General features: G+C 55.1%; 1 protein-coding gene across 1 annotated transcript in view; it reads right to left on the reverse strand.

The window, feature by feature from the left end:
- The window catches only part of SHISA6 (shisa family member 6), a 57,137-nt gene that overhangs the window by 13,247 nt on the left and 17,662 nt on the right, over window positions 1-26,228 (reverse strand). Inside the window, exon 3 of the mRNA XM_029080150.2 lies at window positions 13,682-13,777. Coding sequence (XP_028935983.1) covers window positions 13,682-13,777 — 96 coding nt within the window. The remainder of the gene's footprint in view (window positions 1-13,681; window positions 13,778-26,228) is intronic.

Raw genomic sequence — 26,228 nt, forward strand, 5'->3', positions numbered from 1 at the left:
AGGCCCTGGGCCACCAGCTCTACCCCTCCCAGTCTCTCTTCCCTCACTCCCCCGAAGGACCAGGAAGGGAATTCTAGCAGAACCGATGGGCTGTCGTGCTCAGCCGGGAGCGAGCCATCGATCGGGGGCGAGCCGTCGGCCAGCCGTGCTTCGTGGGAGTTTCCCAGAAGCAGCATGGAAAGAGGTGCCCTTTGCCCTCCGGGGACCGGGCTTGGGCTCCCAAAACCCAGCTGGCAGGGGCTGCTACAACAGGCAGCCATGGCAGTTCGAATCTCACCCTCCTCTCTCGGGGGCCACGCGCCACGCAGGGGACGGAGGGGAGCAGCTAGTGGCCTTGGTCGAAGCTGGCACCCAAACAGTCAACTTGGCTGAACTGGACTTTTCAGTCCTTGGCTTGAAGCCAACAGCAATAGTAGTGGTATTTATTGAGCATCTACTGAGAGCAGTGACCTGGACTAAGCACTTGCCATCAAGTGAGATGGAAACAGACTGCAAAAGGAAACCTGAAACAGGAAGAGAGAGTGGAAATTTCTCAAGCGAACTGAAGCGAGAAGCAGCGTGGCTCAGTGGAAAGAGCATGGGCTTTGGAGTCAGAGGTCATGAGTTCGAATCCCAGCTCTGCCACTTGTCTGCTGTGTGACCTTGGGCAAGTCACTTCACTTCTCTGTGCCTCAGTTACCTCATCTGTAAAATGGGGATAAAGACTGTGAGCCCCACGTGGGACAACCTGATTCCCCTATGTCTACCCCAGCGCTTAGAACAGTGCTCTGCACATAGTAAGCGCTTAACAAATACCAACATTATTATTATTATTATTAAGTGTGAGTTTGGGATTTCGGTCAGTCTGAGAAGGAGGACCCACTTGGACTGGATGGACCCCAGCCAGGCCCTCCACCCAAGAGAGGATCTTCCCTTGCCTCCATGAGTTCCAAACGCCCAGCTGTGGCAGGAGAAGAGAGAACTCTAGTTTCTGCCACCCCTTTTCCTTCTCTATAATTCCTCTTCCTGATCCCCCCTCTAGACTGTAAGCTCGTTGTGGGCGGATAATGTGCCTGTTTATAGTTGTAAGGTACTTTCCCAAGCACTTAGTACAGTGTTCTGCACACAGTAAGCACTCAGTAAATACGACTGAATTGAATGAATGAATTCTCCATTTGAGGATGCTAATCATCGGCCACTTAAAACTCCACTGCTCAGCACGAACTGAGAGCTTACCGAACAGCATGGTCACTATTTATTGAGAGCCGACTGTGTAAGGAGCACTGTACTAAGAACTCGGAAGGGCACAATAAATGAAAGAGGCAGGACTTTGCCCACAAGGAGTTTATAATCTAGTGGGGGAGAGAGATGGACAGACACAAATTATTCCCAGCAGAAGAGCAGGAATAAGTACAAGGACAGGACTGATGGCAGAGGGAGGGTGGAAAGTGGAACGGACGAAGGGACAAGGAAGTTAATATGTAGCGTGGGCACCATGACAGACGCTTCAAGTTCCACACTGACATAGACAACCCAAGGGCTGAACCTGGGGATAAGTGCAATGCAAAGTGAGTTGAAAGGGTGCCGTCTGACTCCTTCCCTAATTTTTACCACCGGGGCTACGGGTGGAGGGGAAGCTGAGTCTTGTCCAAACCGTTTATTCTAGGCCACAACTAAAAATGCCACAAGAGACCTCTAAGCCTCCAGATCTCAGAAAAGCAGTGCGGCTTAGTGGAAAGAACATGGACCTGGGAGCCACAAGACCTGGGTTCTGATGCTACATAACTTCTCTGGGCCTCAGTTCCCTCATCTGTAAAATGGAGGTTAAGACTGAGTTCCAAGTGGGCCATGGACTGTGTCCAACCCAATTAGCTTGTATCTACCCCAGTGCTTAGTACAGTGCCTGGTACTTGGCAAGCGCTTAACAAATACCATTACCAAACAGCACACAAACAGAATTGTTGAGAGTTCTGGGGTGACTGGGCCAGTCCCACTGCCTCCTGAGTGCTTCCCCTCAGAGGCATATTTGCTTCTTCACACAGTCCCCCCGAGACCCCTACGCTCCATCCTCCCAGAGAGGACCAAGACCAGAGCCAGCTCACCTTCACAGAGTCAAGACTCCCTCGAGACATCTGCACCGGATGGGCCAGATGTGGGGAATGGCTGAAAGCAGGCTACTCGAGCACTATCACTGGTCTTTCACCCATCGGGGGCGTATTCAAGCAGGAAGCACAGACCGAACACTGAAGAGTGAATCAAGTATGGTGTCAAGCAGAGCAGGGCAGCATTGGCCAAGAAGAAAGAAACTTCAGCCAACAGGCCAGCCTGGAGAGTGACCGCCCAGAGGATGAGACAGAGAAAGGCTGTTCCTTAGAGCAGGGGAAACAGACGCACGCCTCACAAATGACCGACACATTTAACACAGCAATGGACAATCTTTCCGTCGTAGTGCTGAGTTCAAAGGTGGCCACATAGAGGCCATCACTCTCCTCACCTTCAGAGCCCTACTAAAATTACATCCTCTCCAGGAAGCCTTCCCTGACTAACCTCCCATTTCCTCACCCTATTGCATCACCCGTGTGCTCGAGTACATACCCCCTCAGCACATAGGTGCCCTCCCTAACCCTATCCCAAACTGGGTGAGGGGAGGGACCCTTGTGTAGCCATCTTTAAACTTGGTTGCTTTCCCTGTTGTTTATTTTAATGTCTGTTTCCCCTCCTAGATTGTCATCTCCTTGAAGGCAGAAATAATAATAATAATGATAATGGTATCTCTTAAGCGCTTACTATGTGCCAAGCACTGTTCTAAGCACTAGGGGAGATACAAGGTAATTGGGTTGTCTCACGTGGGGCTCACAGTCTTAATCCCCATTTTACAGATGAGAGAACTGAGCCACAGAGAAGTTAAGTGACTTGCACAAAGTCACACAGCTGACAAGTGGCGGAGCTGGGATTAGAACCCATGACCTCTGACTCCCAAGCCCGGCTTCTTTCCACTGAGCCATGCTGTGTCTCTAGAGTAGATCACATCTACTCTATTGTGTTCTTCAAAGAGCTAACTACAGTGCTCCACGCACGGTAAGAGCTCAGTAAATACGACTGACTGATTGATTGAGTCTTCCCACTCCTGAGTAGGATCTCAGGGTCAGAACATCTGACGGTGTTTCCCGCAGAGAGGTACTGTGGCAGCTGATCAGGCCGGCTCCCCAAAAAGCTCCCTGCTCTCTGCCATTCCCGGCCTCCTGGGCCAGGCACCGGCCATTACCTTAGCCAAAGCCTTACCTGCACTTCTGGTCTCCGGAAGTTAAGTCAATCCACTGAGGTTGATGGGCTTCTCCCTCCAGCTGGGGTTTAGAGATGCCACTGGACCGGCCAGCTGAACCCTGCCCTCGGCTTCGCCCCTTATGGCCCCCTTCCCACGTCCCCGGGGTTGGTGTGTGTTGTGGGGAGGAGGGGGTGATCAGAGATGGGGCCGGGGGGAGGACAGTGGGAGGAGGAGGGAATTGGGGAGGGTTGGGGGTAGGGAAGTCTGGCGCACAAGTCCTAGGGGCCTGGGCCCCTGTACGTTCAGGAGCTCCACACACTCAAAGGAGATTCCTGCACGGCCCAGCATCCATCCAGATCCATTTGGGGCCAAGACCCCCTTCCACACATATCCGCCAAGAGAAAGGTGGGCAGGGACAGCACGGCCTCTCGGGGGAGTCGGGGAGAAGGGCCACTGAGGCGACGGGGATCGGGGACACTGGGGAGCGTCACGTCCAGAGCAGCCGCTGGTCGGGAAACTGACACCACAGTGTAACCTTCTGGACTGCCTGCCGACAGCCCCCCTAAAAGTTTACCCCCAGACCTCCTTTAGACCCCGACAGGAAGAGATGAGAAGAGATAAGGAGAGACGAGAGGAGATGAGAGAGACAAGGATTGACGGAAGAGACAAAGAGAGACCAGATGAGATGGGAAGGAAGGGGAGAGGCAGTGAAGTAGCCCCCAAATTCCACTGTCCAAAAGGAAAGCTACCTGGGCTGCCCTACGCGGGCGCGGAGAGGGAGAGGTGTGAGGACCAGCCCCGGCACCCACTTTCTGGGAAAATGGGATGAGGAGCCTGAGGGCAGCAGGGAGGCTGTGAGGGTGGCACTGTTCCAGCTCTGGGAACTGCCCAGGGGGAGCAGAAGTGGGGCAGGGTCTGTCAGGGAGGGGATGGGGCGGGGGAGAGGTGAGATGGGAGTGGGGTCCGTGGGGGGTGGGGAGGGAGCTGGGAGCAGGATCCTGGGCAGAAGAGGAGGGGCGAGATGGGAGCAGGGGTCTGTGAGGGTCAGGGGGTGGTGCTGGGAATGGCGAGCTTTATCCTAGCAGCTCGTGAAGACGGCAACAGCATTCATTTGGTCCTCACTCTCCCTGTAAACTCAACAAAGGGAGTTAGCCTGTTTCCTACATCACTGTGCACTCCTAAACCATGACGCAATGGTGTGCCGTGTAGTAAGTGTAGTAAGGGTACGCAGTGATGCCACGCCAAAGGCATGCGCAGAGGAATCTCCAACTTGGCCACTGACACTTAGCTCTTGCAGGTCACCGCTACTGGGCAGATACAGGCAAACTTCCAGGCCTCAGAAGCTGAGCCAAGGGACCAAAGGTAGCCAGTGAGGTCAGCACAAGAGAGGCAACACCCAGAGAAACAGCCCACCTCCAACTCCACACAGACAGACTCAAAGCTACGCCGCAGCCCTCTCCAGGAGAGGCGAGCACTGCAGACTGCTCTTTTAAACACTGGTCCAGAGAACGGCCAGCAGGGAATAAGATAAGAGACCCAACTTTGGCCCTCTCGAGCAGCCTGTCTCGACCAAGCCTGTTGACTGAGTCGAGTTCTGGACCTTATGGCCCAGGATGGACAGAGAAGGGTCCCCGGGATGGCCCAGAGAAGTAGGGCCACTCCTGCCCGTCGAGAAGCTACGAGGGTCAGGACTCTGCAGTCCGGACGGGTGCAGATTTGGATGGGGCGAGGAGGGGGTGGGGCAGGGCCCAAGTTTACCGAATCAGAGAAAGGTGGGCAAAGCCATGAGGAACTGCTGTTCCCCAAGTCCCATGGCACTAGGTCGAGGGCACCCAATGCGGTTTACAGCGGCAGGTTGAAAATAAACAAGGAAACGGTTCACTTCCCAGCAGGAGGTAGCACACGCAATCCGTTCCAGCAGGAAGTTGTGCTGCTGGGAAAACAACAGGTGCAGAGAGACTCACCCCGGAACCATGCGTGGATCCATTTTGGGTCAGTGGGGAGAGGCAGGGACCGAGAGGGGAAGAGTCGGCGGCGCTGGGGTTGGATGGGCTGTGCTGGATCACTGGGGGAGAGTCAGGGAGGTTGAAGGTCCCTCCTTAACTATGACGGTAAAGTCCTGAAGGGCAACTAGCACATGGTTTCTCGGAGCATTCTGGTGCCCCATCTGACAGCCCTGAATAATCAATTTCTGTTTTCCCCAGGTCATAGCTCTCCAACTCTCTCTCAAGCACTTCTTTACCAACTTAATCACTGAAGTGTGTACTTATCCCCTTTTCCTTCCACCTCTTTCTATTCCCAACTTTGTCTCTGTCTCCTCACCTAGATTGTAAGCTCCGTGAGGACAGGATGTGACCTCTGCCCTCAATTCTCTCGTGCTCTCCCCCAGCATTCTGCCCTCACTGGACGCTCAGTACACACTATTGTTGGGTGGGGGTGGGGGAGTGGAGCTGGACCCCCACATCTGGACAGGAAGCTAAGTAATGAATGACATCTTCCTGCATCCCACCCCTTAAATATCACCCCCACTCCAGGAATCAAGGACAAATCCAAGATGGAGCGGGGCGGGGTAGGGGAACGGGCACATTCTAGAGGACAAGCTTCCAGGCTAGGAAAGGAGGGAAGAAGGGAGGAAGGGCTCTGTTGTGCTGCTCCAGTCTATGAATCCAGCTCCACTCAGGCATCAACATCATCCAAAAAAGTCTGCTCTCGGAAATTAATCCTATCATGAACAGGAGCCTCACCCAGTCCCCTTGCTCAGTATCAGCTCCTGAACCTTTTCTCCCATGGAAAAGACCGCCAGATACAACCCCCATTCCCACCAGCTATGGCCCCCATCGCTCCATCCAGATATAACTCCCACCAGATACGATTCTCAACTACCACTGGATATGACCCCGACTCTCACCGGACACGGCCCCCGACTCCCACCAGATACCCCCCACCTCCCCGCATGCCCGATGGACAAAAGGCCCCTCTCCTGCCAAACCCAAGCCCCAGCTCCCACCAGATACTCCCCACCTCCTCCGTGCCCGCCGGACACGACCCTCGATGCCCGCCGGATACTTCCCACCTCCCCCACACCTGCCGGTCACAATCCCCGAGTTGTACTGCTTCTGAAAGCAGGTTCCAGCCCTGGAGGATTTGGCTCTGTCTCTGTTCCATTTGCTCTGGCGGGGGAAGTTGGGGGGAGGGAGGCAGGTGCCCTTGGCCTGGCCATTTGAAGCGAGTTTTAACCCAGTTAGGGGAACTGGGTCAGCCCTACCAGCCCAGATCCCTCAGCCTGGGCAGCGGCTCTCCCTGCCAGGGGAGGGCGGGTAGCGGCCGGTTTCAGCTCTGAGCTGGACTTACCCTGACCTAGCAGATGGACGTGCTTCTATCCATCGTCTTCCTCCTTCCCCACCGCCCCCGACCCAGGCTGGAATTGCTGGGCCGGCAGGCTCCTCGGGAAGGTAATCGGAGTGGATCCCCTGCCTCCAACCGGCACAGCCGGGCCGGATTCCTCAGAAGGAGACAATAGTCCATCTCGTCGGGCGTCTGTTCAATATTAAGGCAGTACTTTGCTGCTCTTTCTCCACTTCCCCTAAAGCTTCACCCTGTTCCTGGTCCCATTGTTAAGGCAGCCCCTTCCTGCTCTTTCTCCACTGTCCTGAATGCTTCGCCCTGCTTCAGGTCCCAGTGGATTCGGAATGTGGGCAGCCAGCTGGCCGGCACTGTGCACCCAGGGTGGTCAGAGGACGAGTTTAGCCCATTACCTGTGTGAACACAGCTGCAGCCATTTTGATAGGTTCGTTACTCCTCCTGTACCCCTTTCTACTGAGTCTCAGTCCCATAGTCCCACTGCAAACCAGCTTTGCCTGATCCAGCTGCCCAAACACCCCCCGAGTCCTGTTCTAAATTCACCGTCAAGGCTGGCTTAGAGCCAACACCACATCGGGCTGATGGATTCAGAATGGAGACAGAGATAGGAACAGAAACACAGAGAGAGATTGAGGGAGAAAGAGAGACCAAGACTGAAGCATGGAGAGACCAAGATACAGAGAGACAAAGGGACAAGGAGAAAGACAGAAACAGAGACAGCAGAAATAACAACAACAATAATAATAATAATAATGGCACTTTTTAAATGCTAAGTAGGTGCCAAGTACTATATGAAGCGCTGGGGTAGGTACAGTATATACAGGTCAGATACACTTACTGTCCCACATGGGGCTCCCAGACTAAGTAGGAGGGAGAAAAGTATTTAGTTCCCATTTTAGAAATGAGGAAACTGAGGCACAGAGAAGTTAAATGACTTGCTCAAGGTCAGTCAATCAACAAGTAGCAGCTAGAATTAGAACCAGGTGCTCTGATTCCCAGGAATGTTCAGGCAGACGGGCAAAAGGAACAGGATCAGTCAGGATAGGGCTATCAGACAGACGGGCGGAGAAATTAGGACTGGTCAGAACAGGACTGATAGGACAGACAGGTGGACAGGACCTGACTGGTGAGACAGGCAGATAGAAAGAACTGGTCAGATGGAACAGTAGACAGAGCTGGAAGTGGTCAGAGAGACAGATGGTTAGGATGGGTCTAGGCAGGCAGGCAGGTCAGGACTGGACAGACAGGATGGGAGGAGAGGTCGGACAGATAGGCTGCAGGCTGACTGACCCCCCAGGGCTCACCTGGCAACAGATCCCCTGTCTACTTGCCCCCCTTCCTCCAGGCCTGCCTCCTCCAGCAGCCACGCACGGGAGTGGTCACAGGTCAGGCGACGCCGGGACCGATCACGGGAGTTAATGAGCGTCCCAACTCCTACCCTGTCGCATCTAACCAGACCCCGAGAGGGTAGGGTAGGGCAGGGGCCGGGGACGGATCAGCTCCGCACTGACCCGCCCGGGCCCAGTCCGACTCCAGGTCAGCAGGCCCAGGGCCGGTGCGAACCTCAGGATTTTCTCAGGGAGAAAGGAGGGAAAGGGCAGTAGGTACAAAGGAGAGGATGACTCGGGCCCGGGTGAGTGGTGGAAGCAGCAGCAGCATTACGGAGCACCCACACGGTACAGTGCTGTGCACCACGCACTTGGGAATTACAGAATACCAACCTGGCACGTTCCCTGCCCACAAAGAATAACAGAGGAGACAAACATACAAATATTTACAATTAGCGAGGTCAAAAATAAAATAAAGCAAACAGATCCACAAGCACTACAGAGGTAAAGGAGTTCACAACGAACGCTAGAGTCAGCTGCAAAACCATCTGGCTCGGGGTGCCGAGAAATGAACCGGGGAAGGGCTTCTGAGGGAGGTGGGATTTTAGGCAGGCTCTGAATATGGGGAGAGCTGGGATCAGTCACATCTGGGAGAAGGGGGGACGTTCCAATCTGGGGGGAAAGAATGAGTGAGAGGATGGGGCAGGATGACTTGAGTGGAACAAAGAGAGGAAGTTGGGGAATAGCAGATAAAGAGAACGGAGATAGGTGAGATGGGACCAGATGGTGGAGAGCCTCGAAGCCGACAGTCAGGAGTCTGTGGATGATGCGAAGAGACACGAGGAGCCAGCGGAGGGTTTGGAGGAGAGGGGAGAGACGTGGGACCAGCGACGCTTCATGAAGATGATCTGCGTGGCAGCGGCATGGATTCCAGATTTGGAGGGAGGAAGGCCGAAGGCTGGGAGGCCGGCGAGGAGGCTCCTACAATAAACTAGCCATGACAAGGCCAGTGCTGGTAGCAAGGTCGAGTCGCTGAGAGGGCGGTGGGTGTTGGGTGAAGAGGAAGGGGCAGATCCAGGCCAGGTCGTGCAGGAAGAATCGGCGGAATTGGGCGGCGGACTGGATGGCCTCGTAAATGCAGATGAGGTGGGGCCGTTCGGGGTCCGACTGACCACCCTACGCCTGGAGGAACAGTCAGTCAGGCTCTCGGACTCTTGACCGCCAGCCACCCCCGGCTCCGGCCCCGCTCGAGGAGACCATTTCCAGGTCGGCTGAGCCCAGCGGAACCTCTCGGGCTGTGGACCCAGGCTGGGACGGTCACCGATCCGGCCGTCGGCTGGCTCGGGTTGGGCACAGGCCTCCGTCATCCTCCGAAGGCCTCTAAGATGATAACGTATCTGCCTGGCCTGCGAGGAAGACCCGAGAGCTTTCCCTGACCACTCTGGGGCTCCCTGACCAGGGTCGCCGGTGCTGTAGACGAGGTTTCCTTTCAAATCCTTTTCTCCACGGGACCCTGCCTGGACTCTGGCCCTGTTCCCCTCAGATGAGGTCACCTCCGTGGACCACCAGCCTGGGCAAAGGGAAGTCCCAACCCCAGAAGAGATGACCGGGCCGCGTGGCTTTTGTCTCCTAGAGGACAGCAGGCCAACGATGGGCTGTACTGACCGGTAGGATGTGGGAATCTGACCCACAGAGTCTCCATGACGAGGAGTACAGAGAGGTCTTGACCCCACAACTGGGGGGGGAGAGGGCACTAGAGGCCGAAGGCCCTTCCTAGAGGACAGTTATCCCTGGTTTGGTTCCTGGCCAAAGTGACTGATTTGGGAGGGGCTGCCTTCAATCTTTCCTGACCAGTATGTGGGTGAGTAACTACGCAGGCGAGCGCGTACACAGGAGAGCAGGTACATGGGTATGTGCGGGCGAGCGGGGGTACAGTCAAGAGATTACGAGGTCAAACGGGTGCTAGGGTATATGAGGTTGCCAGTCTGCAGTTCCTCCACGAATTCTCCTTTTGCTTTTCAGGCTCCCAATAGGCCCTGGTCCTCCAGGCCAACAGAGGATCCTGAATGGAACAGGCAGGGGTGGGCTCCGCCCAGGAGGGGGGTCACCCATGAGCGAAGCCCCCAGGCTCCATTTTACCAATCCCCACCCTCTTTTGACTATGCTCACAGGAGAGATCCCAGAACGCGCAGCCCTCTGAGTTACTGCTCTCTAGTGGCCCTGCTGCTCTGCTACAAGATTGGGGAACAAGGGTGGAAAGAGCCGTTTTCTGAGCAGGCCCGACATTACCCCATTCCCTTTCCATCCCACCCCCTACAAGATCCTGCTCCCCCAATCATCTCACCAGCTCACAATCCTGCTCCCCTGCAGTCTGACTGTCCCGTGACAGTCCCGCTCCCCTTCTGCCCCACCACCCCATCCTGCCACCCCCTGCGCCATCCCGCTCTCCCAATCATCTCACCATCTCACGGTCCCGCTCCCCTGCTGTCTCACTGTCCCGTCCCCGGTCTGTTCTCCCTCTGTTCCACCATCCCACCGCCGGATCGTCTCACCATTTCATCACCCTGCCATGCTGCTCCCTCCGTCCCGCCGACTCACCGTCCCGCTCCCGCTGCTGACCCGCTCCCGCTCCGACCCGCCGCCCCCACCCCCACTCCCACTACCTCGCTCAAAGGCCTAGGCAGGGGAGGCAGCTGCTGGCTCAGTGCAGTGCTGAAGGCCCCGGCTCCAGCTGGCGAGAGTCCCAGCCCCAGCAAGGCAATGCCTCATTCCTAAGCCAGTAATTTGTAAAAGGGGACACCCAATCAGGAGCTCCCCCTCATGGTGCTAATTAGTTTACGGTGTAATTAAGGCCGCCAGGACAAGCCGTGGTAATGAAGACTGGCTGTGGTTTTGAATCCTCGTCCCTGGCTGTCGGACAGGATCGCCATTTTAAGGTTCACATTACGCTATTTGGGCAATGAGCGTGAGAGAGCGGAGCTCGGTGAGCCTGTGACAGGTCAGCTCCAGGGTGGGGGGCTGGGGGTCGGGGAACGGGAGGAAGGGAAGCCAGGGTGGGACCTGATATGAGCGGCGAATAGTCTGGACCAGAGAAGGGGTAGGGAGGACACCGATGACCGGCTGGGGCCCAGGCCAGGAATCAGGCAAGTCCCGGTTCCCTGTGACTGTCCTGATGCTATTATTGCTCAGACCAAAATTCCACCCAGGCCAGACACTGTCTCCACCTCTGCCTGACTTCCCCATTAGAGTCTACATTCTCTGAAGCAGGGTACTTGAGTCTTGCTTCAGCCTTCACTGGACACTCCATCCTATCATTGTTTGAAAGCGACATCAAAACGGTTGGGGGGGAATCAGATCCTGGGCGCTCAACTGGACACCCACCCTCATGGTTATGGGTGGACTTACCCAAGACCCCCGATTCTCCCCTCTCCAGCCCTGACTCTCCCTCAGCGATCCGGTCCATCCAAACCCTCTGACTCTCCCTTCTCCATCCGTCACTCCCGAGTGACTCAGCACAGAACATGCGAAGACCCTTACCTCTCCCCTCTCCAGCCCTGACTCTCTCTACAGTGACCCAGCACGGACCATCCAACACCCCTGACTCTCCTCCTCTGTTCCAGCAAGCAGCAGCCAATACCCGACTCTCCCCTAGCGGCCCAGCACAGACCATCCAACGGACTTAAGCTTTCCCCTCTCCAACCCTGACACTCTCTATAATGACCACGTAACACTCCTGATACTTCCCTTCTCCAACCCTAATTTTCCCCCAGTACTCCAGCATGGACAACTCGTCCAAGGGTCTGCCCACACACCCTCTGGATCTGCTGATGTTTCCAGCCACATGGCAGATTTCCCACAATGGGGGAAGAAATCGTTTCCTTTGATTTCATTTGCCCCTGTGAGTTTCAGGGGATGTTTCCTCACCCGGGGGTTGGGATTTGGGGAAACAGTAATTTCCCGTCCACTCTTTCTGGTCCTTTAACTCAATCCTCTCCACCCCCTGCCCCTGCACCTTTCTGGAGCGTAGAGTCCTGACCCTTTATGGAATATCCTCAGGCGAGAGCCGCTCCATCCCCAAGAATGACGGTAGTCCCTCTCCGGCCGTCCCGGGCCGTGGGGTCTGTACTTGCACACGGGGTCCCAGGGTCTTGAGTCCTGGCCGGAGAGGTCTCACCCAGCTGGTCCTGCGCTGCCTCATGAGTCCGATGGGTTTAGGCACTGGGAAGCCGGGGGTCAGAGACCAGGAAGATGGGCCCACGCTATCTGGGGCTCTGGGCTCCTGCCACCGCCTTCACCATCTCGGGCATCCTTCCTCTTCTCGGCTCGACGTGGGTGACTCTCACTGCTGAGCTCTGTAGAGAGCAGAGCCTCGGCCCGGCGGAGCCGGCCCCCCGGCGAGGAAGGTGGGGAGGAGGAAGGCGAGGGCAAGAGGCGGATCAGGGCCCCGGGGCAGGCCCGGCGGCCGTGGCCGGTAAGCTCGACTTGGGGACGGGCTTCTGCCCGAGTCCATCGGCTGGACCCCGGGCAGCCATTGCAGACTGGACTCCAAACGCATCTCACCACAACGGTCTGGGTTCACAGGTGCTACCTGCAGCCTCAGAAACTTTATTGGAAACACACACACAGACACACAACAGCAACAATACATAACAGGGAGGTACAGGCTGCAGGTCGGGTGCGCTGGGTCCGCAGCTGGGATGGAATGTGGCCAGGCGGACCCCGGGGGCGGCGAGGCCGGGTCTTTGGGACTTCTCCCACTGCTGGCCCCGGAGGGCCCCAGGGAGGGTGGGACTCAAGCCCACGGGCACCTCGCACCGATCTGCGGTGACCAACGGGGTGGTGGTGAAGTGTAGTGACACCCGGTTCCCGCATGCCCGTGGGACACGACTCTCACAAGACGAGCACGACTGTTTCAACGGGAAGCGTCAACCGGAAGGCGGTGGGCGCCGGACCTGGGCTTCAGCAGGACGGCGGCCCCGGAAACGCGTGGGCTCGGGGCGTAGCTGCTTCGGGCTTCCATGGACCACACTGGCCCTCAGACTGTCCGCAGCCCGGGGAATGTGATTTTTGGCATATTCCCCCAAGGCCTGTGCGTGTGCACGCACGCACGCACACACACACACACACGTACATCCATAGAATGTACAGTATATACACAGAAACACGCACGGAATGTACAGTATATACACAAGGACACACACGGAATGTACAGTATATACACATGGAAACACACATGTGGGGCAGGCGGGCAGCCCATGGACACATGTCGAATGTGACAGCTTTGGGGTCAGGGACCCGGGTTAGGAATATCTGAGGGGGACAAAGAGATAAGGGAGTAGAAGGGACTGGGCACCTGGCCTGGCCACCTCTGTCGTCAACCAGGGTTTTCAGGCCTTCCCTCCCCACAGGAAAGGGGCAGTGACCACCTCCGCCCCCGCCGGCCGCTCCACCGGGGACTGCGTGGCTCCAGGAGGGATCGGGACCAGACAGGCTCCCCGCTCCGCCCCTGGCCCGGATGGCCCAACACCAGAAAAGCTCCCCGCTCTGCCCCCGGCCCAGATGGCCCAAGACCAGATGAGCTCCCCGCTCCGCTCCCGGCCGGATGGTCCAAGGCCAGACCAACTCCCTGCTCCACCCCCGGCCTGGACGGTCCGAGGCCAGATGAGCTCCCCGCTCCACCCCGGCCGAGGCCGCTCTCCACACCATTGACCCGGCGGATGCATTTAGTAAAAAATGGTTTCCACCATACCCTTGGTGTGTCCTCTCCCCAGGGTGACGAAGCCGGACGAGATGAAGCTGTGGAGGTCCGGGCCCCCGCCACGATGGCTGTCCTTGCTGTAGAGCCCTGTACACGCGCGCGCACAAATGGGACACAAGGCTTCCGGTTACACAGTCCGCCCTTTGCCCACTCCAGAGATATGTGGAGTCAGCAGAGATCCCATCCGAAGGAAACGCCCTTACAGGCTGAGCTTCCGCTCTGTGCAGCTCCCCGTGCCGGGCGCCCGGAAACAGAGCAGGACAGGCCGCTGGAGGCAGCTCCTGCCCTCCAGGGGCATACCATCGAGCGAGCTTTCAAATGCAAGTAGTGACGTACTTCTAATCAGTGACATGGACCCTTACCCTCACCCTACCCCCATCCGGAAACAACCTAGCACCCAAAATCCCCCCGGCGTGTGAAACCTCAACCCCTGCCCCAGCCTCGGCCAAATTATCCATGGAGGTGGGCCAGGAGGGGGAACACTTGGGTATTCAAAGCCAGGGGGTGCTCCTGGTGGGTGAGCAGGCCTGAGTCCTCGAGCCCCCAGTCATCCATTCCCCAACACCATCACCACTCTGGCCGAAGGGGGTGGAGTTGGGAGGGGAGAACACGAGGGTAGGCTAGGTGAGCTTGTGAGGAATGAGGGGTGCCTGTTGAGGGGAGGGTGGAAGAAGAGAACTGCCAGGGAGTCTTGAAGTCAACACTAAGGAGGTTCAGTCTGATGTGGGTCTAGGGACAATGGGCACTCATTAGCAGTTTTTAGGGGTGGAGAGGCGAGTGTTCAGAGACGCTCCAAGAAGATGATCTGGGTGGCAGCAGAGTGAAAAAAGACTCAAGTGGGGACCGACTGGAGGCAGAGAGACCACTGAGCAGGTGAATGCAAAGATTGGGCTGGAACAATGCAATGATCGGTTGAAGGAAGGGCAGGGAAGATTTGAGCGCTCGACTCAATGTGAGAGCTGGAAGACAGCGAGGCATCCAGGATGATGGCAAGGTTGCAGGCTTCTGGGACATCACCAGAGAGGGGAAAGGTAGGAGGAGGAATTCAAAGAAGAGAAGAAAGAGGAAGGGGAGGAGGTGAGAAGTGAAGACGAAAAGTTCAGTTTTTGTCAGGTTGAGGGTGAAAGGCCAGTGGGACATCCAGGAGGGAATGTCCCGGAGGCAAGAGGAAATGCAGAAGGTAGGTCAGATGAGCAGTCGGAGCTGGAGAGGTAGATTTGGGAGTTGCCGGCGAAGGGGTTGCGTCTGTTGCGTCGGGAGAGCGAGTGCAGAGCAAGAAACCCCGGAGACCCAGAACAGAATCCAGAGGGACACCACCAGTGAGGGCCGAGAGAGAAGCTGAAGGAAAGCCCGCCAAGGAAGGAGAGGTCAGAGGTAGAAGGGAAAGCAGGTGAAGACCTTGGCAACAAAATCAAGGGCCGATGGCATTACATGCTGGGAAATGGTCAACAGTGAAGGCGGTTGAGGGGCCAAGGAGAGTTAAAGTGGAGTGGCGACCATGAAACGTGAAAGGGATAAAGTTGCTGGTGACCTCAGAGAGCATGGTCTCCCTGGAGTGGAGGGGCTCAACAAAGGAAGTTGTAAGGGAGGAAGCTGGGGCAGCAGTTTTGGACGCGACTGTTCCTGGAGCTAGGACCTGAGAGGGAACAGGGAGGTGGAACACTCCCTGGAGGGACCAGCGGGTCCAGAACGGCCTGGTTTTAGCCTGGGGGAGACGTGAGTATTTGGGGAAGCGGTGGGGAAGGAACTTCCCAAGAGGGAGAGGTTGTACAGAGCAGGAATGCAAGGGAGGGGAGTGTGAGCAAGTGTGAGTAAGAAACAGTCAATCAATGGTATCAATGAAGCTCTTACTGCATGCAGAGCTCTGTACTAAGAACTCAAGAGAGTACAATACAATATAGTTGGTAGACAGGATCCCTGCCCTCAAAGAGCTTACAGTCTGGAGGGGATGTGACCAGTGAGAGAGGATGGGGTCAGAAACCCACCTGTCCTACATAATGCCTCTGCCCTAGGTGAGCTTCCTGAAATGCCTTCCAAGCTACCTCTTTGCTCCTCAAACCCCATGGTGGGTACATGGCCTGGTACCCTTGGGGGCAAAAGGGGGCACAGAGCACCGGTACCTGCCATTCTGATTGGGAATGTGCACTAGCCGGGGACTGTGGCACAAGCCTGTTCATCTCCCAGCCAATACCACCATCCTGCGGGGCACCGGCCCATTCCCACCCTCTCCCTGTCAGCTTCGGGGCAGGACCCAGGCCAGGACCACCTGATCGCTGCAGCATTCAAGCCGCAGTCCCAAAGCCGGGTCCTGGCTCCATCCCTTCCCACCCCTCCTGGCTGCTCCCTGCCCCCAGCAATCCTCTGACCCTCTGTCCCTGCTCGTTCAGCGGTGTGTAGGGATGGGGGAGTGTGACACGTGTGTGCTTCAAGAACACCTTCCAGCTGGGAGTACAGCGAGCCCCGGAGGGCCCGGCCACCGGCAAAGCGGTTCTGTCCAGGCGGCCGTCCTCGCTCGCTCTCTTGCTTCCTTCCAATGCGGCCTCTGCACCGCGTCCCGCAGAAAAGGCTTATTGGAGCTGAACTAAAGCACTGCCTCTCTCTTCCTCGCGAAGCACCGCCACAGGGGGATCCCGCTGGTAGGGGGAGCAGGGAGGTTGTTAGAGAACAGTTGGGTGGGAGCCGGGGAACCAGGAGAAGAGGCTGGGGGCTGGGAGAATCACGGTTTCCTCAGGGCTCCGAAATTGGAAGTAGATGGAGAAAAGGGGCAACCAAGCAGAACTGTTAGCAAATTCTCCTTAATCCGCCTTGAAAAAGTCAAATGGAAATTCCTCCGGAGAAGTTCTGACGGTCTGGACCAGGGACAGTGGGGTCAGAGAAATCGGGGATAAAAGCCACGGGAACCAAGTCTCATCACCCTGGCAGGGCAGAGACAAGCCTCCTGCCCACCAACTAAGCTCCTTTCCAACTCTGAAGCCCGATACTCCTGTCATTCCCACTGGACAGGCAGGAAGGGGTCAGGCTAGATTCCCAGTTTCCCCCAGGCCCAAGTCGGCACTCTCCCACCAGTTCTCCGGTGGCTGTCGGCACATCCGCCTCCTCTCCACCATCAGCTCGAGGCCCACCTTAAGGGTTACACAGGTGATGGGCTGCCCAGCCCTATCATCGTTATGGCCGGAAGGCAGACGCCACATCCGGCTCATCGAGGGCTTCTGTCGACGCCACTCCTGGTCACGCTCAACCTCCAAGGGCAAGATGGGGTGACAGACCGCAAGTCTAGAACGATACCAGTCCCCCGGCACTGAAGTCAGGCTCACCGCACCACAGCTTTGCTGCGAGTCCAACCAGTGGACCGGTAGCGAGAGCAGGAGTCCCAGACGGCTGCTGCAACTGGAGAACCAGAAGTTGGGAAGGCTGAGGAAACACTTGAAGGACATGGGAAAGCCAGGCTTCAGACAATGTCGCACCCATCCCACTGAAAACTGCGAGTCCATTGCACGTGCCGGCTAACGTGGTGCCCTACAACCCCAAAAGGGGCAGTTCCTGGTGAAAGGGGTCTTCAAGAGGACGTTGAGACAAACAAGTCAAGGTAAAACAGCACCAGGGGCTGCAAACACAACTAAAAAACAAAATAAAGGAGAGGCTGTGTATATGTCTAGCGAGGTTATCAATGGGGGAACAGGAACTGCTTTTCACCTTAACATCACTTTTCTCTAAGAGGACCTCCTTTCTAGTCAATCATCATCAAGGATGCAATGAAGACCCACTGGGAGCGGGGCACCCTCCAGATCCCTGGCCACTGTCCTCGGCTGGGAGGCTGTACTGAGCAAGAGGTGCTGTACTGAGCACTGTGGACAAAACATCAGAAGCAAGGCACAGATTTCCTACCCTCAAGAAGCTTACACTTGAATGGGATAGACAGAAAAAAGTTGAATATACAAACAAAAAAAATGGACATATGTAAGTAAGTGCTGAGAATAAGAGCAAAATCTCCAAGGGTCTTGGGTGGCCATTGGGTTGATAGGACAAGGGTGCTGTGCATTATCTGAGGGAGATGTGTGGATGGAGATGAGATTTTAGGAGGCTCAGTAAATGGGTAGAGCCGCCACCTGGCCTATTTAAGGAGGGTGTTCCTGGCCGGAGGAATGGCAAATGTGAAGGGCTGGAGGGAGGAGAGTCCCGAGAGAGGTACAGCTACAAGATGAGTTTGGGAGGAGCACTGGAGGGTTGGGAGCCACTAGGAAGGAGCACCGGAAGTGTGGGAGCCACCAGGGAGGAGCAAGGGAGGGCTGGGAGCCCCTGGGGAGGAGCACGGGAAAGGAAGTGAGCAGAACCAGCACTGACACTGAGTTGATTTAACTGAAGGCAGGCAATCGGATTCCAAGATGATCCACTTGGTCAAGGATGGGGGGGGGCCACGTCTTCTAATCCCAATCCAGTCCCCTGGCATCCAGTGGGTGCTCTGTACGGTGTCCTGGTACCTGGTACAATGCTCTGCCCCCAGAAGATGCCAAATACAGTGCCCTTGCACCTTGAACACCCTGCAACCAGCAGACACCCAGTAGAGTGTCCTGTGCAGCTCTCAGTTCAGCACCTTGATGCCCAGCAAGCATCCAACTGAGGGCCTTGGAGCCCAGCAGGTTCTCAATAAATTCTGCCTACCCATCAGGCTGTCAGGTGAACAGACACGATGGCACTGGGCCTCTCCAAGTCTCAGGGTGGGTAATGAGTCGGGCGCTGTTCCCGGGACCTCCCTTCCGGCCGCTGTCCAAGTTCCCTAATTGGCTGGAGTTTCTGTCTCTCTCCCTGACATAAACTCCAGCTGCGTCTCCCCGGGCCGGACCGGCAGTTCCAACCGGATGCCAGGCCGGTGCCAAGCCAGATTCCCTGCTCCAATCTGTCTTGGGGGATGTCGCCAAGACCGGCGGCTAAGGACTAGTGGGGCTGAGGAGGAGTGGAGGGAGGAAGGGAAGGGGAGGCCGGGGTGGGGGGTGAGGGGGGGTGGGGAGGGGCGGAAGGAACATAGGATGATGGGGAGGGGTGGACTGGAGTCAGAGCTAGGAAGGGTGCCAGAGCCAAGTAGGTCCCAGCTCAGTTAGGCTGCTATTCACCCTCGTCCCTGATTCCGCTCTTCCTTTTCTCTGTGGCCCTCTCCCCAAGCCTTGTTCCCCCCATCCTACCCCAGCCCCTTCCCCAGGGACAATTTGCTGGACTGAGCTCTGCCTTGGGACCCCAGACATTAGCACAGGCACTGAACTGAGCTCTACCCTAGGACCCCAGACATCAGCACAGATAGTTAACTGAGTGCTGCCCCGCGACCCCGGACGCTTGCTAATGCCAGACCTTCCACGGTGACTGAGGGGAAGTGATCACGGATTGATTGCCTGATGGTTGCAGTGCCCTATATTGAGCTCGACCTCTGTGCCCTTGAAGAGAAACATACACTAGCCTCTTCGGGGGACAGGGAGCAACAGAAAACCCCACAGCACACTGCCCCTCCACAGAGCAGGAGCCGAGCACACTGTCCCACCGTATTGCAGTAACCCAATTTAGCACTCCGTCATAAAACAGAAACCCAGTACAGTGACCTACCCCCAGCAGACATCCAGTACAGCTCCCCATCAGACAGCAGGCTCCAGTACAGCCATCGGTCACATGGCAGGCACCCAATACAGTGCCTCGCCACACAGCAGGCGCTCGGAACAGCGCTCCACACACCCAGTCTAGTCCTGTCATTCTGTCTGCATGTGAGGTCTTCTGGCACTACCCCATATTCCTGGGGCCAAAAGGTTTCTTCCCCTTTCCCCACAGGAATCCTAAGCACCAAGGGCTCTGCCCCGGAGAGACACAGAGGGAGAGTCAGTGGACGTAAATCCAGATATATTTCCCACCACTCCTCGCCTCCTACCGACCCTGGCTGCTGGCTCCCGGGGGTGAGAAGACCAACCTGTCAGTGGATTCTTGATCCTGTAAAGCAACCCGGATCCACGGTCCAAGCCCCACGGGGTGCTGGTTTACCAGGGTCCGAGGGAAGGAACCAGAGGAAAATCCACAGCCCTTGCAGTCATGGTGGTGGAAGCAGGGGCAGCAACAGGCACTCAGCATCCACACTTGGGGTGGTGCTCTGTACTAGACGTGTGGGAAGTACCAAATGACCAAGTGATGGGAGAGAGGAATGAGGAGTTCTACTTTAGGCACATTGAGCTCTAAGTGCTGAGAGGACTCCGAAGGGGAGATGTCCCGGAAGCAGGAGAAGTGGGATTGCAGGTCAGAAAAGAGTTCAGGGCTGGAGAGGTAGATTTGGAAGTCATCCACAAAGAGGAGGTAGCTGAAGCCATGTGGAGAATGAGCTCTGGTGCAGGGGAGGGCGGGGAGAGAGAGAGAGAAAGAGAAGCAAGAAGAGTAGGGGACCCAGAATAAAGCCTTGGGAGATGCCCACAGAGAGAGGAGGAGCCAGTAAATGAGATTGAGGAGTGGTCAGAGAAGTAGGAGGAGAATCAGGATAGTGACTTTGTTTCAACACAACTCTGTCATGACAGTGGGGAGTGGTCCACAGGGGACCACAGGGTCAAAAGCAGCTGAGAGAGGGAGGACGATCAGGATGGAGGTCACTGGGGACCTTGGAGAAAACAGTCTCAGTGGCCGGAAGGGGTCGAATGCTAGTCTGCAGAGGACAGGGAAGACCGTTGATGGAGAGGAAATTCAAGCAGCAGGTGTGCACGACCTGTTCCAAGAGCAACGAGAGCAGGGAGATGGGGATGGAGCTCCAGGGGACCAAGGGGGTTGAGATGGGGCTTGCGTAGCATTGGCGGGGGGCCCTTCCACGAGTCGGAAAGCCGAGGGAGGGGAGTCACTGCAGACGGAGAAGTTGAAGATGGCGGGGTGGAGGTGGGGGGAGGAGTGAAGACTCAAGGGATGTTGGGGGTGAGAGGGGATAGGGACAGGGGCACACATAGACAAGAGCAGGCAGGAGATGGTCTCTTGGGAGACAGCTGAGAAGCAGGTAAAAGATGAAGGAGGAGGAGGAGGAGCAGGAAGAGGGGATAATGGGAGATCTGAGGAAGTTCAAGTCTAAAGATGGATGAGGCAGTTAGTGAGATCTCCCAGGGGCTCCCGGAAGAGAGTTGAAAGCTTGGAAGAGCTGCGGGTCAGAGCAGGGACTAAATCTACAAAAGAATGATTCCCAGAAATCAATCAGTCAATCAATCATTCGTTAGATCTATCATGTTAATTGCGCCCAGCAGGCCGCAGGGCCCCTCGTAAAGCAGAGGAAGAAGCGGTTTCACTGGGTAATGGCATCGGTCCCCACCTGGAAGGGAAGCCGTAACCTGCTCAAACCCAGGTCTGGGGCCTGCGGTTCACAAGGAGGACGACGAGACACCGTGGAAAGATGGCAATTTCGTGTTTGTTATCAGACAGGTGGGTCTTGAAACTTTTGCTGCCTAACAACGCCAAAGAATTTAAGACCAAGCTGCAGTTTGGGAATGCCAGCATATCCCTTCGTGAGCCGATCAACACCTATCGGAAGAAGAAGCCGAGGCTCCCGAGACGGCTGAGGGAAGCGAACCGACTCGATCGAAACCAAACCAAACAGAACGTGAGGCTACTTATTTCCACCCTCAACTGCGGGAGAACAGCAGCAAACGACGGGGCGAGGGTGGTGGGAGAGGACCACAAGTGGCTTGAGGTGGATCGGATGATAATAAATGGGGAGTGAGAGTGGGCACGTCATCAGATTGCAAAAAACGAGGTAGGAGTCATCACTCACAAAGACGTCCTGCTTTGGAACAATCTGTTACATCCTGCGATCTTTTCTGTAGCTAAAGGACTTCAGCAAGTGAAAAACAGCAAGCTCGCCCAATTAAAACTGGCAGCAGCACACTTGAGCAATTGTCAGTGGACTACTGCAGACTTCTGGAGACAGACATCAGGACAGGAAGGACCGAAATGAATGGAAATAGGAGTATAAGGTTAAGTGAGACTAGTGTAGCAGATTGAAAACGGCTGGTAAGGGACCAGAATGGCACTAATGTTCAGCAGGAATTGCTCAGATATTAATAATGCTAATTATTGCTATTATTAATAATAATAACAACCTTAACAGTGGTATCCAGAGAGCTTGCTCTGTGCCAAGCCCCATGCTAAGTGCTGAGGGAGGTACAAGATAAGTGGTTCAGACAGAGGGCTCACCATTTAAGAAAGAAGGAAAGCGGTACTGATTCCCCATTTCACCTATGAGGAAATGGAGGCACAGAGAAGTTAAGTTGCCCAAAATCACAGAGCAGGAGGGTGGGGTGGAGGTGGGAGTAGAATGGGGGTCTCCTGACCTCCAGTCCAAGGCTCTTTCCATCAGTCAGTCAATCGTATTTATTGAGCGCGTACCGTGTGCAGAGCACTGTAGTAAGCACTTTACCGGCGCTAAGTATTTTCCATCAGGCCCTGTTGCTTCTCAGATCATACACCGGTGACACTATTTTTATCCCAGGTGAGCCCAATTTAGGGATGAGATGGAAAAGCCCAAGCGCTTAGTACAATGCTCTGCACACAGTAAACGCTCAACAAATATGACAATGAATGATACCATTCCATCGCAGTGCCTCTTAATTTACTTGGAAGCCCCCTGGAGACCACCTGTATGCCCTTTCCCAGGGCTAAACACAGAGTTGCTGCCAAATAAACACTATTACTTCTACTTCAGATTACACCGGTTGGCACCAATACATGAGGGCTCCTTGAAAATGGAATAAAGTAAGAGAAGAGCAAGACGTGGTATAAATTGGCCACAGATGAATCGTGGTGTAGAAAAACAGTGAATTTGTTAAGGGAGGAAGTGTAGCAATTTAGGGATTATTAAGCGTGCTTTGTGCCTGGGCTAATAAAATGTGTGCAAGTCACCAGAGAAAATCATAGCAGTAGTATTTATGAAGCACTGGCTGTGTACAGAGTGCACAATTAGGCAGTAGGAAAGGATACCCAACTCCTTGGCCCTTGAGGTGGGGTACTCACAGTCTAAGTGGTGGGGGTGAGGGGGAAGGTAAGTGTTTCTAGAGAGAGATCCGACGGCATCCGTAGGCCTGGAAGAGAGGGAGCCTTGGTCCAAAACCGAGCCCGAAGGCCATTCCCATCAGTGACCGCCCCAAGACTTAGAGAGTTAGCGTTGAAGGGAGCCAGAGAGGTGGACAACTTGGAAACGGCCCGAGTGGCCAGAGGATGAGCCTCCTCAGTGAGGACCACAGGAGGTCCTAGAGGATGGGCCGGGACCCCCCCCCCCACTACCCTGGGCTGAATTGGACCACCCGAGGGGGCTGGGTCCCGTTTCAGAGGTCTAATCTCTGGTAAAAGATCCAGGAGATCAGGCACCTTGGAAACCCAGCAAGGAGTCACCAGGAGGCTCCTGAGGGGGTTCAGCAAACCTCTCTCCGGGGTACTGTATCCAAGGGCTTTGGGAGAGGCCATTTCTGCCCCTAGAGGTTTTTCCCCAAAAAGAATTCAGCTGGGAGATGGAGACGGCGGCAGGTGATCGCCCAAGACAAACCGACAGGGACGCATGGCTGGAAGAATAGGTCAGGAGATCTGAACGGGCTCTGATTAAAATACGCCAAACAGGCTCGGGGCCGGATAAAAGGAATGCAAATTTAAGCGAACGAGACTTTGTGTTTTAGGGGGAAAATCTGGGCAGGGAACACAGCGATCACCCAGAACGGGGTCCAGGTGGCTCCAAGATAGCTGCTTCCAAAGACGAGGATGGGTTCTGGGAGGCATCCGGGGGGAGGGGCTGGGTGGGAAATCGCATTCTGGGTCTGGACTGGGAAAGGAGCTGTTAAGGTTTTTGCGGAGAGACAAAATGTGAAGCGGCAGTGGGAGGAACCTCAGCGGGAAGAGCACGGCAGCTTCAGGCGGTTGAACGGGGCAAACGGAAGGCCAGTGGCACCAGGACAGAAACCGTGACCTGGGGCAGTGGCTGAAGCCAGACAAAGCTGGGGTCCTGCTGGTCCAGCCTGTTGACAGAAGGCGGATAGACGGACCGACGGGCGGAATGATGGGGGCTTGCCGACCTGCCTTGGATGGCAAGGTCCTTTCGTACCGAAGGTCATTCCCCGCACAAACTGATTAAAACTATCCAGCAACCGAGGCTATTTTTTCCATCTCCGGTTATATAATAGGCGGTTGTGTTATGCTCCAGAGAGATCATTAATTATTGCAGACGTTATCTGGAGCAGGGGTGGGCAAAGATTTGGGACGGAGAAACCCCCAGACGGTTTAACTACACCGTGGAGGGCTGCACGCACGGAAAATCTGGGGTTGGCAAAACCCACCCGGAAAATTGCTGGGGCATCGATTGGCCAAGACCTTAGTACAGTGGTCTGCACACATTAAGCGCTCCACAGATCCCAGGGATCGATCGGCTAAGGAACCCTTCCCACCCAGGCCCCAAGGAGGGCCAAGAGAAGCAGTGCGGCCTACTGGAAAAGAGCCCAGGCCTGAGAATCAAAAGGACCTGGGTTCTAATCCTGGTTCTGCCACTTGTCTCCCATGTGACCTGGGCAAGTCACCTAACTTTTCTGAACCTCAGTGACCTCATTTGTAAAATGTGGATTAAGACTGTGAGCCCCAAGTGGGACTGAGATTTTGTAGAACCCTACTTGCTTCTATCTACCCCAGCACTTAGTACAGTACCTGGCACATAGCAAGCACCTAACAAATACCACAATGATTATTATTATTACTTTTGTTATTATTACCAAACTGGGTGGTTTTTCATTTGCAGTTCTGAGCAGCCCAATTATCAACTGGACACGGGACCCAGACCTAATTTCCCCACCCTGATCTACGGCATCTGATGACACTCTGCAAACGTGGTGTTTCGATTGGATATTGGGCCTGTAAATGGATTGGAAAAACATTGGGATGGCAAATGAAATGTGGCAGATTTTCGCAGCTGCTACGCAGCAAGATAACACATTGAACAAAGCGGAGGGATGAGTCACAAATAGAACCCTGTTCCCAGCAGAGACTTGGTCATGAATGAAACTGAATGAACGGTATGCCTTTTGGAAGCAGCCAGACAGGGGCGTTGACCACCTGGAGCAGGCAAGAACCCCTTGAATACGGAGAGATGTGAGAAAAGAGTGAGCGATGCCCCATGTTGGCAACAAGTTAACAAAGAGAAAACTCTGCCATCTTGGAAATGGCAATTATCAAGTGGATGGGCCCTCAGGGATGAGTTTTCAGGAACCAATAGGGATCATTCAAAGGTGGGGCCAGGCTGGCTGGCGGATGGTGTGAAGCTTAGGCGTCCAACTCTGGTTGCGCTCTGCGTTACGTGCCTGGGAGTCAGTAGGACCTGGGTTTTAATCCCAGCTCCATCACTTTTCTGCTATGTGGCCTTGGGTGAGTCACTTCACTTCTCCGGGCCTCGGTTACCTCTTCTGTAAAATGGGGATTAAGAATGTGAGCCTACTTGGGACAGGGACTGTGTCCAATCTGATTAACCTGTAACTATCCCAACTCTTAGAACAGTGCTCAGCACATAGTAAGCGCTTAACAAGTACCACAGATAGTATTAAGTATTATTATTATTATAGTAAGCACTTAAATACCTCAATAATAATTTATTTATAATTTCATTATTATTATTACTATTACTCTTCAGGTTTTCCAGTAGTTACAATAAGGAGCAGGAGTTCAACAGAAGGCAAATGAGGACACTCATCTTGACCAATCAATTGCATCTATGGATCACTTACTGTGTGGAGAGCACTGTACTAAGCACTCAGAGAGCACAACAACAGATTTGAGAGAAATGTTCCCTACCCGCAATGAGTTCAGAGTCCAGAAATCTTCCACCTTCTAGAAGAAATGGGTTAATTAGTCATTTGTACGTGCCTGCCTGCCAAAAAATTTTTAGCTCCTCAAAAGTCGGGGATTCAATTTTTGACTTTTATTCTTTGTTCCCAAGCACCTAAGTTAGGCATCCGCACAGAGCAGGACCTTGGTACAGTGTCCTACAAAGAGTAGAAGTCTAACTTGGGGCCCCATCGGCGTGCGGTAGTCCCCTGGCAGAGCACCTTGGACGCAACAGGTGCCTGAGCTATGCCGCCAGAGACGTGTTCGGCGATGGTGAGAGCAGAAAGCACTGGCTGGAGGAAAAGTCAAGATACGGATCCTCAGCCTGCATTGTTAATGCAGCAAGATGCAGCAGGCGAGAGTCCGGCTGTCAGAGTAGGAAACTCACCAATGGAAAACTAGAATCAGAACCAGCAGAGGGAAGTGTCAGAGACGGCAAGAAGAAACCCTCAGAGGGAGGAGCGCCCCGCCCCAAAGCAGTGGTCACCAGGACCCGGGGTCGTCGATTCACCGCCGAGAATGGAGCAAGGGCCGACGGGCTGCGTCGGCCCGAGAATAGAGCGGCAGGCCGGCGCCGACTCGACCGAATGGATCTGGGCCTTCTGAGCCGACGCGTCACGGAGCTCCAAGATCACACGGCAAAAGCTTCCCAAAGAGCTGTTTTCCTTGGGAATTCAATGACGCCTCGGCCCGG

The sequence above is a fragment of the Ornithorhynchus anatinus genome, chromosome 15 (assembly GCF_004115215.2).
Source record: "Ornithorhynchus anatinus isolate Pmale09 chromosome 15, mOrnAna1.pri.v4, whole genome shotgun sequence".
In the NCBI taxonomy this organism is placed as follows: Eukaryota; Metazoa; Chordata; class Mammalia; order Monotremata; family Ornithorhynchidae; genus Ornithorhynchus; species Ornithorhynchus anatinus.